This window comes from Octopus sinensis, linkage group LG7 (assembly GCF_006345805.1).
Source record: "Octopus sinensis linkage group LG7, ASM634580v1, whole genome shotgun sequence".
Taxonomy (NCBI): Eukaryota; Metazoa; Mollusca; class Cephalopoda; order Octopoda; family Octopodidae; genus Octopus; species Octopus sinensis.
In genome coordinates this window covers 91,341,383-91,354,942 of record NC_043003.1, presented here as the reverse complement: position 1 = coordinate 91,354,942, position 13,560 = coordinate 91,341,383, and the positions used below count along the sequence as shown (strand labels likewise).

The 13,560-nt window shown below is 36.3% G+C and overlaps 1 protein-coding gene across 1 annotated transcript; it reads right to left on the bottom strand.

Moving 5' to 3' along the window:
* Positions 1–2,333: 2,333 nt before the first annotated feature.
* LOC115214281 (NADH dehydrogenase [ubiquinone] 1 beta subcomplex subunit 10) lies at positions 2,334–13,420 on the bottom strand. Its single transcript, XM_029783427.2, has 4 exons — positions 13,262–13,420; positions 9,396–9,537; positions 7,406–7,545; positions 2,334–2,537 (listed from the first exon to the last, which is right to left on the bottom strand). Exons 1-4 carry the CDS (start codon positions 13,356–13,358, stop codon positions 2,425–2,427), a joined length of 492 nt encoding a protein of 163 aa, XP_029639287.1. The 5' UTR covers positions 13,359–13,420; the 3' UTR covers positions 2,334–2,424.
* Between the last annotated feature and the right edge of the window lie 140 nt (positions 13,421–13,560).

Below are 13,560 nucleotides of genomic sequence, written 5' to 3'. Positions count from 1 at the left end.
TTCAATTCAACCATTAATTCATTAATTAATCCACATCCATTCATGTTGTTAATCCTATCTACTAAATGATGTACAAAAAAATAAAATGTAAATAAAATTAAAAAAAGAACGTCAGTGAATACTAACAAAGTTTCTGAGTGTATTTATTTAAAGTAGTACTCCGTTAGTATAACAACGAGGGTTCCAGTTGATTCGATCAATGGAATAGCCTGCTTGTGAAATTAAAGAGCAAGTGGCTGAGCGCTCCAGATGCATACACCGTTAACATAGTTCTGAGGGAGATTCAGCGTGACAAGGCTAATTCTTTGAATTACAAGTACTACTCATTTTTACCAGCTGAGTGAACTGGAGCAATGTGAAATCAAGTATTTTACTCAAAGGACACAACATACCACTGGTTTTCTAACTCATGTCTTTATGATTGTGTCAAATATCCTAACCAATTAGCCATGTGCCTTCAAGTGTATTTATTATCTGGTAAATTAACCTCTTCGTAAGTGAATGATCTCTAGTATGGACTTTAATGTAGCAGGTAAATACATAGAGTAGATCATCATCAATATTAGTTTTGTCCAATTATGTTCTCATTTCAGTTCAATACTGTCTATGTTTACTGACAAATGCCAAGATGATATTAATCCTTTCCACTACTTAGGCACAAGGCCTGAAGTTGTGGGGATTTTATCAACCTCTGTATTTATTCTGTCCATCCTGAAAGGATGAAATGCAGAAGATGATCTTGATAGAATATGAATCCAAAATGTAAAGCCAGAAGAAGTGTTGCTAAGCATTTTGTCTGGTATGCTCAATTCTGTCAGCTCACAGCCCTAATATTCTACTATAATAATACACTCGTGTTTTTCCCTGTCACATTGTCTAAATGAGAAAGGAAGGGGTGATGGCAAAATTGATAGTGGGATGATGGAAATTCTATGGTGAAAAAAAAACTCAAACAGCATTTCTACTCTGTGTGAGTATGTGTGTGTGTATATAAGGAAAGTATGTGAACGTTTATATGTGTGAATCAGTGTTCTTTCAGTAACAAATGATTGATGTCAAATCTCAAAATACAACCAGTAGATAACATTGAGAAGTGTATTAGTTTGAATTACCATCCGTATTCTATCTTTTGTCCTTATTTATGTATAAAATACTACAATTAGCCATCATTGGTATGAGGCCAGCTACTAATAATAATAAACCTGATATTCTTAAAAACAGTGCAGACCTAAAATGCAGATTTTGTAACAAATTTGATGAATCAATAGACCATTTTGTTTTGAGGTGTCCTGCACTGACACCAAAAGAATATAAAAATTGCCACAATAGGGTAAAACAATATTTGTATTGGAAAATACATAAGCAAGGAAATCTGACAAGCTCATAAAATATAAGGACCTCAAATTTGAAATTCAAGATGTGGCATCTTAAAGTGAAAACTGTCCCTATTACTGTAGGATGTCAGAAACATCTAAATAGCACCTTAATAAATGTGTCTCTCAAAGAAATCCAAAAGACTGTGCTGACAAATACTGCCCACATCCTTGGGAAAACCCTATCAAATTAAATGTTATGTTGTATCATATGAATGTTTTCTGTACTGCCTCCCTCCACTTTCAATTATGTCTAAACATCTCTGAACCTTCTCATGTGCTGGGTCACTAGGTGTGACCCAGCAAGTGATTGTATCAAGCAGATAGATTAAATGCAAAATATTATCCTTATCATTTAACGTCCATGTTTCATACTGACATGGTTTGAAGTTTGACAGGATCCAATGGACCTAATGACAGCCACCATGCTCCACTGATTGCTTTTGTAAGGTTTCTATGGTTTGATGCCTGCCTAACACTAATCCCTTTACATAATGTACTGGGTGCTTTTTTTTTGCATCACCAACACATTAACATATACTATGATACTTTTGTATTTCAGTAGTAATAACTAACAGATTATCAGAGACAAAGTTAATAGATTTATGTCAAATAGCTTTGTTAATATTGTTTGTAAAAAAAAGGAATAAAAACGTTTTAAAAGTAAATATAATTCAAACAAAATATAACAAGAAAGGGATCAATACCATGAGAATGTTAAATAGCCAAATCCCATCTAAGTATGTCATCTTTCTGTGGATGTAAATTGATGATAATGATAAGCAATCATTTAAATTGAAATACATGGTCAGAAAATTTAATTATTTGATTAATGAATATGGAAGTTAGCTTTCAGTATTTAGTTATACCTAGATTTGAAGCAGTTCAATAACAACAAGAATCTATTTTAAATAACTTTATTAAAAACACTCTAAAAATGAAATAAAACAAAGAGCATAAAACAGTTTTTATATTTTATTGGTTTTCTAATACTTTTAAATTTGGTAAAATAGAAGAAGCCTAAGAATTACAGACATTTCCTGCAAAGTTTTCAGCGTAATCGTTTACCAGTGCCTTGTATTTCTTGTCTTCTTTCCCAGATCATGCGATGTTTCTGTTTCATGTAGGCATCGACAGCATTAGCTGCAGCTCCAAGTTCACCATCTGTTGGAGTACAACATATGTGAATTATTATATATTAACTCAAAATTCAACAACAAATAATTTCAACCTTTTTAATACCAACTTGCTCAAAACCACTCTGGTTGTATGATGAAAAATTGCTGTCTTGAAGTGATCTAAATTAAAACCTTTAACTAAAATTCCATGTTAATTTATGTTTCAAACACCAGTTTAATAATGACAAATTTATTTTACTAAATACTTCATTATTTTCAAAATTAACTGCAACAAAAGGGTTAAATTCATTCTGGTTAGGATCCTCATACATAATATGAATAGGGAAAAATAATATGTAATTAATTAACAATAATCATGCAATGAGAAGAAATCAATAGTTCAATGACTAAAATTGGATAAACTAATCTTGGTAACTATGGGTAACAACCCCAGGCATGTCTACATTTCATTAGACCTTCTCAATATTTGCCAGACTATTGATCATAGATTCACTATATTTATTTGTTTTTATATCTGTTTTCTAGCAAATATATTATTGAGGTACTGTTTTATAACCTGGTGCCCTTCCTGTCACTAACCGCTACTGGTTTTTCCACATAAGGTATCTCATTCTACAAAAGTCTTCAAAGAAACTAAACCATTAAACAATTTCTTGATAGGGGAAATAATAATTATATTCACTGCTTGTAGCTCAGTGATATTCAAAGAAGCACAATTGTAAACACTTCCAGACACATGCAAATGTACTTGCACAAACACACACAACAGGCTTCTTTCATTTTCCATCTAGCTAAATCCACTCGAAAGTAGTTGGCCTGGGGTTATAGTCAAAGTCACTGACCCAAGTGCCTCATAGAGGACTTGTAACCACATCGTTGCAAAGTGAAATTCTCAACCACACTACTATGTCAGTGTTACTTTCAACAAATAATTTTAACATTGATGTACAATAATGTAGAGACGGTACCAAACCATTTCATGTAGCAACAACTTTGAGATTATAATTTTTATACAAGGCTGTTTTTTTCATGTCACCAGCATAAATGAGGTTGTCATACATACAGCTTGCAAGATTAAGATCTCGCTGACTGGGTGAGACTATAGTACAGAAGGAGGCAGCTTTATGCTATTGGGATGAGGAATTGAAGTCTAAGAGAAGGAGATATAACAAAACAGGTTTCTTGCTGTAAAAGAGCTACTCACGTCATAGAAGAGAGGGTTTTGGTTAGGGTAGAGCAGGAAATAAAGCAATGTAGTAGTGATGTGGTATATGAGAGAACCCTCAATATATAAAGTGGGTGGATAGAGGCTGCAAAAATGTACAAGAGAATGATAGATGGTTGGAGATGGAGAATTAGTTAGTGGGTGATGAGGGATGATAAGTAAAGAAGGTAGGAAAGAGTAGGTGACAACAGTAGAAATTGGGCAGAGTTGAGTAGGGTAACCAATGACACACACAACACATTCAGTTCATTATCAATCACTACACATATCTATAAATGCTTCATATAATCTTTCTTTCAAACCAAAAAGAAATATTTTTGTGGCCACTATGTAAGCAGTCACTTGAAATATTTTCACTGCCATTAAACATTAGAAATTATGCTAACACTATTTCAAGCTCTATATTATGGTGTAGGCATGGCTGTGGCACTAAGAAATCACGTGGTTTTGGATTTGGTCTCACTGTATGGTATCTTGGATCCTCATCAAGAAGTTTGATGAGAGGGAGGAGGAGCTACAGACTTCGGACATAGAAGGTGACTGGAAATTCCAATGGGACAGCTTGCTGAGTGCCACAGACCAAGTCTGTGGATGGTGCAAAGTCCCTTCCAGACCTAGAGTTATGTGGTGGTGGAATAGTACGGTATACAAAACCATCAGAGCAAAGAAACAGGCCTGGAATGTCTGGAAGGGTGGTGGTAGCAGGGAACTGTACCAGGTAGCCAAAAGGGAGTCTGGATAGCAGGTAAACATAGCCAAGGGTGAAGCAGAAAAGAAGAAGTTTGCCAATGTCCAGTGACGCGAGGACCAAAGAAATGAGGTATTTCGGATTGCAAGACAGAGTGTGAGAGAAAATTGTGATGCTACAAGAGAGAAATGTGTCCACATGGATGATGGTGCACTTGCTTTTAATGATTCTGAAAAGAAAGAGGCTTGGAGAAACCATTATGAAAGACTGCTGAATGCGGAGAATGAATGGGAGGAGGCAAGCCTGCCAAATGTTGACCCAACAGCTCCCTGGTAGATAAAGCAATTAAGGGTATGAAGCTAGGAAAAGCTCCCAGCCCATCAGGAATCACTGAAGAGATGTTTAAAATATCTGGTGGTGTGGGCTATGGCCTAGACACCTGCATTATAAACCAGGTAGTTCATGATGGAGTCGTACCCAATGACTGGCATAGTAGCACCATAGTTGACTGCTACAAGGGTAAAGGTGATACTCTAGATAGAAATAACTACAGGGATATCAAATTACTGGACCAGGTGATGAAGGTCACGGAGAGGGTCATAGCCCATCTCATTAGGGAGAGAGTCTGCTTAGATGAGATGCAGTTTCGTTTTGTGCCGGGTAGAAGCACCACTGATGCAATATTCCTGGTTTGACAACTGCAGGAGAAATTCCTAGCTAAAGATAAACCCCTATACTTAGCTTTTGTGGACTTGGAGAAAGCCTTTGACAGGGTCCCCCAACCCCTTATCTGGTGGGCGATGTGGAAACTGGAGATCAACGAATGGTTAATAAGGGCTGTACAGGCCCAAAACAGAGAGGCCGTTCATAAGGTTAGGATTGGCAATGAGTATAGTGAAGAATTCTGGGTAGAAGTAGGAGTCCACCAAGATTCATCCCTCGGTCTGCTTTTAATCATCATAGTCTTCCAGGCAATAACAGAGGAATTCAAGACGGGTTGCCCCTGGGAGCTCCTCTATGCTGATGACCTGGCTCTCATAGCAGAATCACTACTGGAACTAGAAAAGAAATTTTGGGTGTGGAAGCAAGGTTTAGAATCAAAAGGCCTTAGAGTCAATGTAGCAAAGACCAAAGTTCTAGTAAGTAGGAAAGTGAACTCATCACACACACCTTCAGGTAGGTGGCCCTGCTCGATCTGTCGAAAAGGTGTAGGTAGAAACTCCATAAGATGTACCCAGTGTAAGCTATGGGCACATAAGAGGTGCAGCAACATTAAAAGAAGATTAACTGAGAAGATAGCTTGTGTGTGTGACAGATGCATAGGGGCAATAGATACCACAGATGCACAGAAAGCAGATTCCATCACACTCCAGGGGAAGAAACCAGAAGTAGTTGATAGCTTCCACTACCTGGGTGACTAAGTTAGTAGTGGGAGTGGATGCTCAGAGTGTTACCACTAGAATGAGAATAGCTTGGGCAAAGTTTAGAAAGCTTCTACCCCTACTGGTGACAAAGGGTTCCTCGCTCAGAGTGAAAGGTAGATTGTACGATGCATGTGTGCGAACTGCCATGCTTCACAGCAGTAAAACAGGGGCTGTGACTGCAGAGGACATGTGTAGGCTCAAAAGAAATGAAGCTAGCATGATCCACTGGATGTGTAATGTCAGTGTGCACACACAACAGAGTGTAAGTGCCCTGAGAGAAATGTTGGACATAAGAAGCATCAGATGTAGCGTGCAAGAGAGACGTTTGCGCTGGTATGATCATGTACTATGGATGGATGAGGAGAGTTGTGTCAAGAAGTGCCACTCCCAAACAGTTGAAGGAATCCGGGGTAGAGATAGACTCAGGAAGACATGGGATGAGGTGGTCAAGCATGACCTTCGAATGTTGGGCCTCACAGAGGCAATGACGAAAGACCGAGACCTCTGAAGATAAGCTGTGTCTGCGAAGACCCGACAAATAAAGTGAGTCCATGGTGTATCCTACACCAGCTTCACATAACCAGCTCCAGCCCATTCAAAGTACCTTGGATCATAGGACGACCTGGTGTGCTTGAGGAGACCTATTGAGTCAAGTATATCAACATCAACATCAAAATAAAAATCAAATGGAAATTATGTGCTGGTGGCACGTAAAAAGCACCATCTGAACGTGGCCAATGCCAGCGCAGCCTAGACTGGCTTCTGTACCGGTGGCACGTAAAAAGCACAACTGATTGTGGCTGTTGCCAGCCTCCCCTGGCCCCTGTGCCGGTGACACGTAAAAAGCACTCACTACACTCACGGAGTGGTTGGCATTAGGAAGGGCATCCAGCTGTAGAAACACTGCCAGATCAGACTGGAGCCTGGTGCAGCCTCCTGGCTTCCCAGACCCCGGTCGAACCGTCCAACCCATGCTATCATGGAAAACGGACATTAAACGATAATGATGGTGATGATGAATAGCACAAGGCCAACCAAAGTCATATGATTAAGTTTGGCAAAATGAAATTAAAAGATGCCCATCATGTGTGTGTGTGTATACACACACATATAGACACATCATATATGTATGTGTGTGGGCATATTTATACGAGTTATTTCTTAGTTCCTTGTGTCTACACCTCTTTAGCTCACTGGCTTATAAATGACTAACAGTATCATTTGCTTGTACAAAAGCATGTCCAAGCTGTTTGCTGTTTGATTGACTGGAAGAATATTACGTCATTTGGAAACGGTGTGGTTTGGTGACAGGGTTGGCATCTAGCCATAGAAAACTCTACCACAACATACTCTCATTTGACCCTTGCAAGTATGGAAAAGTAGATGTTAAAACAATTATGATGATATATTATCTTTAAGTAGAACTTCTGCTACTAATAGTCAGCTAATTATTTTCAGCTCAAAAACAAACTAAAAAGCAATTTCTGTATCAATAAGTAAAATGAAATAAATACCTATTGGACAGAAATAATTTGGTACTAGAAATTTAAACTTACATTTTATGAAATAGTTAGTAGAAGCATTTTCATAATCTTCAGTAACCTTTTTGCATTTTTGTGGAGCATTAGCACCTTCATACATAATGCATTCCATCTTTCGTTTACGAAGAATCTTCAAGATATTTGAATCAACGCTCCTAAAAGTTAAAAAAAATTTAAATACAAAAAAAAAATATATATATATATACACAGTTGATCATCTTTAAATTTTCAAGAGTATTGAACCACATTCAATTGTCTCTGAAGATAAACATGTATAATTATATATAAGTTTTTAGAAAGGATTCTTGATATGGTCACAATATTTAAAGAAGATTTTCTTAAAATATAAAATTATTAATTATATTAAAAAATCTTAAAAAGAGAAAAGAATAACACAAATCTTTTAGAAAGATTTCATATTGTGAAAGCTTGTTGTAGCTTTTCAAACATGTATTATAGGATAATCTGTATAGAGGAGGTTGTTTTTAGCAGCACTGTTTTATATTTCCAGTTTATTTTGAGATTTAGAATTCTTATAAAGTATATATTTGTTGTGCAAATATATACTTATAAAGTACTCTTCTTTCTTCTTTTGTAGTTGATCATTTTCTTCCTTTAAATGGTAAAAAGAGAAGATTTTGAATTTTCCATTTATAGAACATTTCTTGGAGATGAATCTTATTTGTTGTTCATGTACCCTCATCCAGTGTACTAATTTTGTTCTCGTTTAACCAATATAATTCTCCCTACCTTGTAGGCATGTATGCAGTAAATGATATTTTGGATCTTTTCCGTTTGAACGGCACATGTCAACACAATTTCTAGTTAACTAAACACTTTTAAACTTCGTATACTGGTAGAATGTGTCAAAATAAAACATTTTTTTCTCTTGGCTTTCTTGAGAAAATTGTAATTTGTAAGTTTAACGTAGTTTAATTTTTCGAATTTTAACCAATCAATGACCTCTTTTGAGCTAAAATCATTTGCTGCGTCTAAAACTGAGAAAACATCCTGTCACTAACCCAAACCCTAACTCTAACACTAACCCTAAATTTTAGCCTTTCATTTTTTTTCTTAATTGTTAAATTAATTTAATTGTTACGCGTGTGTCTAAAATTATTCGTTTTGTTTTTGTTTTGAGTTTTTGTTTTGAGATACTCGTGTATTGTTTAAACTATTTTCCATTGCTTAAGAAAAAAAACGAAAGGCAAAAATGAAAGCAATGGAAAATAATTTAAACAATTAACAAACAAAATAATTCTATAATTTTATACACACGCTTTCCGTACGTAAACATAACAGAGACAGGATGTTGTCTCAGTTTTAGACGCAGCAAATGATTTTAGCTCAAAAGAGAGTATTGGGTGTTTTATTTTGTGGCCCCAGCAATATTGAAGTTACCACGTAACTCACAAGATCCAGATTGATTGAGTAGGACTGTAGAAGAGAGGGAGGTGGTTTTATGCTAGGTGTTAAGTTTAGGAATAGGATTCTTGCTGTAGAGTAAATATACATACTTCAGAATCTCGATGTGTCTATATGATCTGCTAAAAATAGCAGCCTATTTTTTCTTAAATTCAAACTCTACTGCCTTAAAAATGGTACATTGGATATTGTGATCTTAGATACACTATGTCTGAAAAAATGCAGAAAAAAAAGAAAAAGAGAGACATGGAGTGGTCACAGCTAAAAGACAAAGCCTTTGATCATGGGTTTCCTGAATCAAGGCTTAACAAGGGCCTAAAAAACATTACACACACATACACACAATTTGTATTGATTATAAACACTCCAAATTCAAGCACTGTTAGAAGATATGTATATACATTGAAATCAGAGAAACTGAAATTGATTAAAAGAAAATATAACAAATGAAATGACATGTAAGGTAGGACAAAAGATGCTATCATTTTCTCTCTACATAATTCAGAACCTTCTAAATAACCTATAAAACCCAGACAGCTTTAAAAAATGTTAAGCAACAGAAAAAGAATTTTTAACCTACCAGTCTCGTTTGAACTGTTGGTTAGCTTCAAACACACATACTACGTCATTAAATTCACACTGGTCGACGGTTGGCACTCTTCTGAATCGACGGTGATAAAAATAGTGTTTATTCCTACTTTGAAGTGGCTCAACGATTTTTTCTAAATAAAAAAAAATAAATAAAGAAAAAGAAAATTCAAAGCATCAAATGATGAGTATGATAAAATCCATGTTGTTGTTCATGTTGCTTACTTGCAGGTCTGCTCTTGTCCATCCATCTTCTCTGCCCATTATTTCTGAGAGGGTCATTGGGAGCAGAGTCCTTAGGCAACTCCTCCATAGGGTCTTATCAAAAACAACTGTCATTAGAATTTCAAGTGTGACCAACTAGGACTATAGATATCTTCCAACCATTTTGTTCTTGGTATACCCTTAGTTTTCCTGCCGGTTTGAAGAATCCCTCTCACTATTCTTTCCTGTGACATTCTAATCACATGCCCTCATTGAATAAAAAGAGAATATTATCACAGATCTTCCACCTATGAACCATCCTGCTTTTATATCCACGTAAACTGTGTGTGTCATTTGTTTGTTTTAAAAATGTTAGAGTGGAATGTGAGGGAAAGTTTCTGTTTCAAGCAAGTCCAGTGACTGCATAAAAGTTCTCTCATAGTGGTGGCAAGAATGGTGATGGTATTAAGAAAGATACAGATGGAAATATGTTTAGCAAGGAGATATTGAGTACATTTATTGATGGTCAACAATTTTTAATTAATCCATTACTACTGTGTTCATTTAAGTAATACTGCAGCAGTGGATCATGGACTGGCAACTCATGTACTACTATGTATTTTGGGAGGAGAAACCCAGAGTCCACCTATTCCCCCCCACAACACTAATCTCAAAAAGTCTTCATGTGAACGTGACCTGGGTGTTATTGTCGACAGTGATTTGCGTTGGACAAAACACATCGCTAAAATTGTCAAGAAGGCTGAGGGTGTTTTGGCATCACTCACAAAGTCCTTTGTGAGCCGCTCTCCGACTATCTATCTGCGGGGCTTTATATAGCTATGGTAAGACCTCACCTGGAATTTGCATCACCTGCCTGGAACCCCCATCTTGCTCAGGATATCAATCGTCTGGAAGCCGTTCAGCAACGTGCAAGCAAAAGAATACCCTCCATCAGGCATCTGCCATATTCTGAGCGCCTTACTTCCCTGGGCATGGACACATTGAAACTCTGATGTCTGGCAGCTGACTTGGCAGACACCCATAAAATTATCAACCATCTTACAAACAATAACTCTGAGCACCTTTTCGAACTCCACCCGTCTAACACCCGTGGACATATTCACAAAGTCAGAAAACAGCACAGCTCCCATGACTTTAGGAAACATTTTTTCACGCTGAGAGTTGCTGAAGCATGGAACAAACTGCCAGCATCAGTTGTTAATTGTCAGAGCACTGCATCCTTAAAAACTTCCATGCTTTCTGAGATTCGCCAACACTACACCTGATTTTCTCCCCTCCATACACACACAAGCATGTATCTGACTCATACACTGTTCACTTTCCAGACATTTGTACATTACTGCATATACTTTATACGCACTTTCTGACAAGTTGTGGTGCACCTGAGCACTGTATACAATAATTTCATTATTATTATTATAATATCATCATTATCCTTTTATGTCCATTTTCTATGCTGGCACAAGGTGGTTGGGTCATTGCAGTTTAGTTATTTCCCACTGGGAGTGACTGGCTTTGAAGCCAAGGTGTTTTGGTGTTCATACATGTCATGTGGCTTGGTATTTATGGCTAGTATGGTTAGATGCTTTTCCTAATGTCAACCACTTTACACAGTATACTGGGTGCATTTTCTTATGGCATCACCACTTGAGAGGCTGAACAGTCATCTGTGAGACAGGACTAGAGGGACCTCATAACCATACACTTTCTCTGCTGATTTAGCCAGCCACCTTATAGTGTGAACAGTAAAGGGAAGAATGATGCCTGAAATGGATATTTGAAGAGGAGAGAAAACCATGACATCTGAGGGATGAGATATATTTAGGGGTACTGTTGGTAGGAAAGTAAGTGGTAATGGCTGAAGTGGTAATGGTATGGGTGAGTGGGTGAAAAGAGCAAGAGTATGATGGGGGAAAAAGAGACTATTTGAGTGAAGTCAGGGAGAATGGAATGAGTGGTAACAGCAGAGTTGAATGATGAGATAACTGCAAGAGTAGGTGAAGGCTGGGAATAGAGGTCTTTCAGAAAAGAAAGTGTTGGATGGTGGCACAGAATGGTGAAGTTTGAGTATATTTAAAAGGGAGATGACTGGTCTAGTATGACTATCTCTCTATATATATAGGTGTGTGTGCGTGCTTTGTGATATCATGATAAGGGTGGCTAAAGTTTGGAGAATTATAGATTTTTTTCTTCTACAGACCAAGAAGCAGTATGGTTTCAAGTTGATAAGCATCAATAACTTGCAACTGGTACTAAAATATCTTCTTCCATCTTTTAATGCTTTATACAGAAGTTGAGATTTATTTCCCTGTGATCATAATGATTTCAGGTTCTCCCCATGAAGATACATTTGAGTCACTTACTGTTGTCTATACAAGCATAATTAATAACATGAATGCAGCAAACAAAACACTTTAATTACATACTACACCTGCTTCTTACAGCACTGAGCTGCACAGAACTAGTAAGAGTTGGGCCACAGAACAGCACAACGCAGCAGGTGAATGGATATGGCATCACAGTCAGGTTTACCACAAGCTAAACTGCTAATCACAGACAATGGAAACAACTTAAAAACCATACAATTTAACAATAATGTATTGTTGCAAAGAGAAAAATAATCATCACTCAGTTTCTGCTCCAAAACTAACACATTCTCAGAAACTAAAACTCAAGTAAAAGTATAATTTTGGTCAACAAATTTTTAGGTCTTCAAGTAATATTTCAAAATGGTACATTGGAACACGTCCCTGTTGCTTTCTTCTGCTAAGCAGATGCACTTACAACACTACACAAAAGAAATATGTATCCATTTCAGTTAGAAAAAAGATAAGAGTCTATATTTTGAAGAAGTTATCAGAGTACTTGATTTTCTGTTATAATTTCTTTTAAGATGAATGAAATAGGGGAACTGCAATCTTCAACCAGAGTACCATGGCAACAGACTGATGCTGACTGACAGTAGTATCTAAAGATGTTGTCGGATTTTCAGTTTTAACCTGTAATTGACTTGAAATTTTGTTAAATAAAAATAATCTTTTACGTTCTCCTCACCTTGGTTTGGAGGCTAAAACAGTGTTATCATTTGTCTAATAATAATAAAACCCATTGATTGAGGGTCATGTTATTCAATCAGGTTTACCACAGAAACTAAAGGTGATATTGACAGATATATTCCAAGACTGCCAAAATTTGAATTATGAGGTTAATAGACCTCAACAGAAAATTAAATTGGAGTTGCCCTACAAATTTAAGATAGGTCGTGCAGAGATGTAACCGAAACAGAAAAATACTGACTGTAAGACTAATTCAGACTGACCAAACTTACTAAGAAAATAAGTTTGTCCTTATAATTTCACCGTTTACTTTATTATCTTTAACCTTAACATTAATGACATGCATTAAAAAAAAAAGCCTTGTTGGAAAATAGTATTGCAAAATGAAAATAGAATAAATGTCGTTATTTAATAATTGTTTTCTCATAACAAAATAAACCGAGTTTTAAAAACACGGATTAAAAAAAAAAAGAACTCTTTCAACTTCAAGGGCAAAATCAAAACAAAGGTATTTAAATAAAGTTAATGCTTGACAGTTAATATAAAAGAGATTTAGTTATAAAGTGACGAAGTTTACCTCTAAAAGCAGTCACTGGTTTATCTATGATCTTAAAAATGCTGAAAACAAATTTATTATAAGGAAGATCGCGGTCAACGGTGTCGTCTGCCACCATTTTGCCAACCCAGAACGACAAGGTTGTGAAATAACAAAGCTAACAGTATCAAGATTTTGAGCATTTAGGTAATTTAAAACCAAGAAGCATTATAATTTTACATGTTAATTTTTAGTTACATTTTCACTATATTTAACGAATTAATTAAAAATAAAACAAACTTATTTGATACGAAAAGTGTATTTCAATTTGACTCTTAATT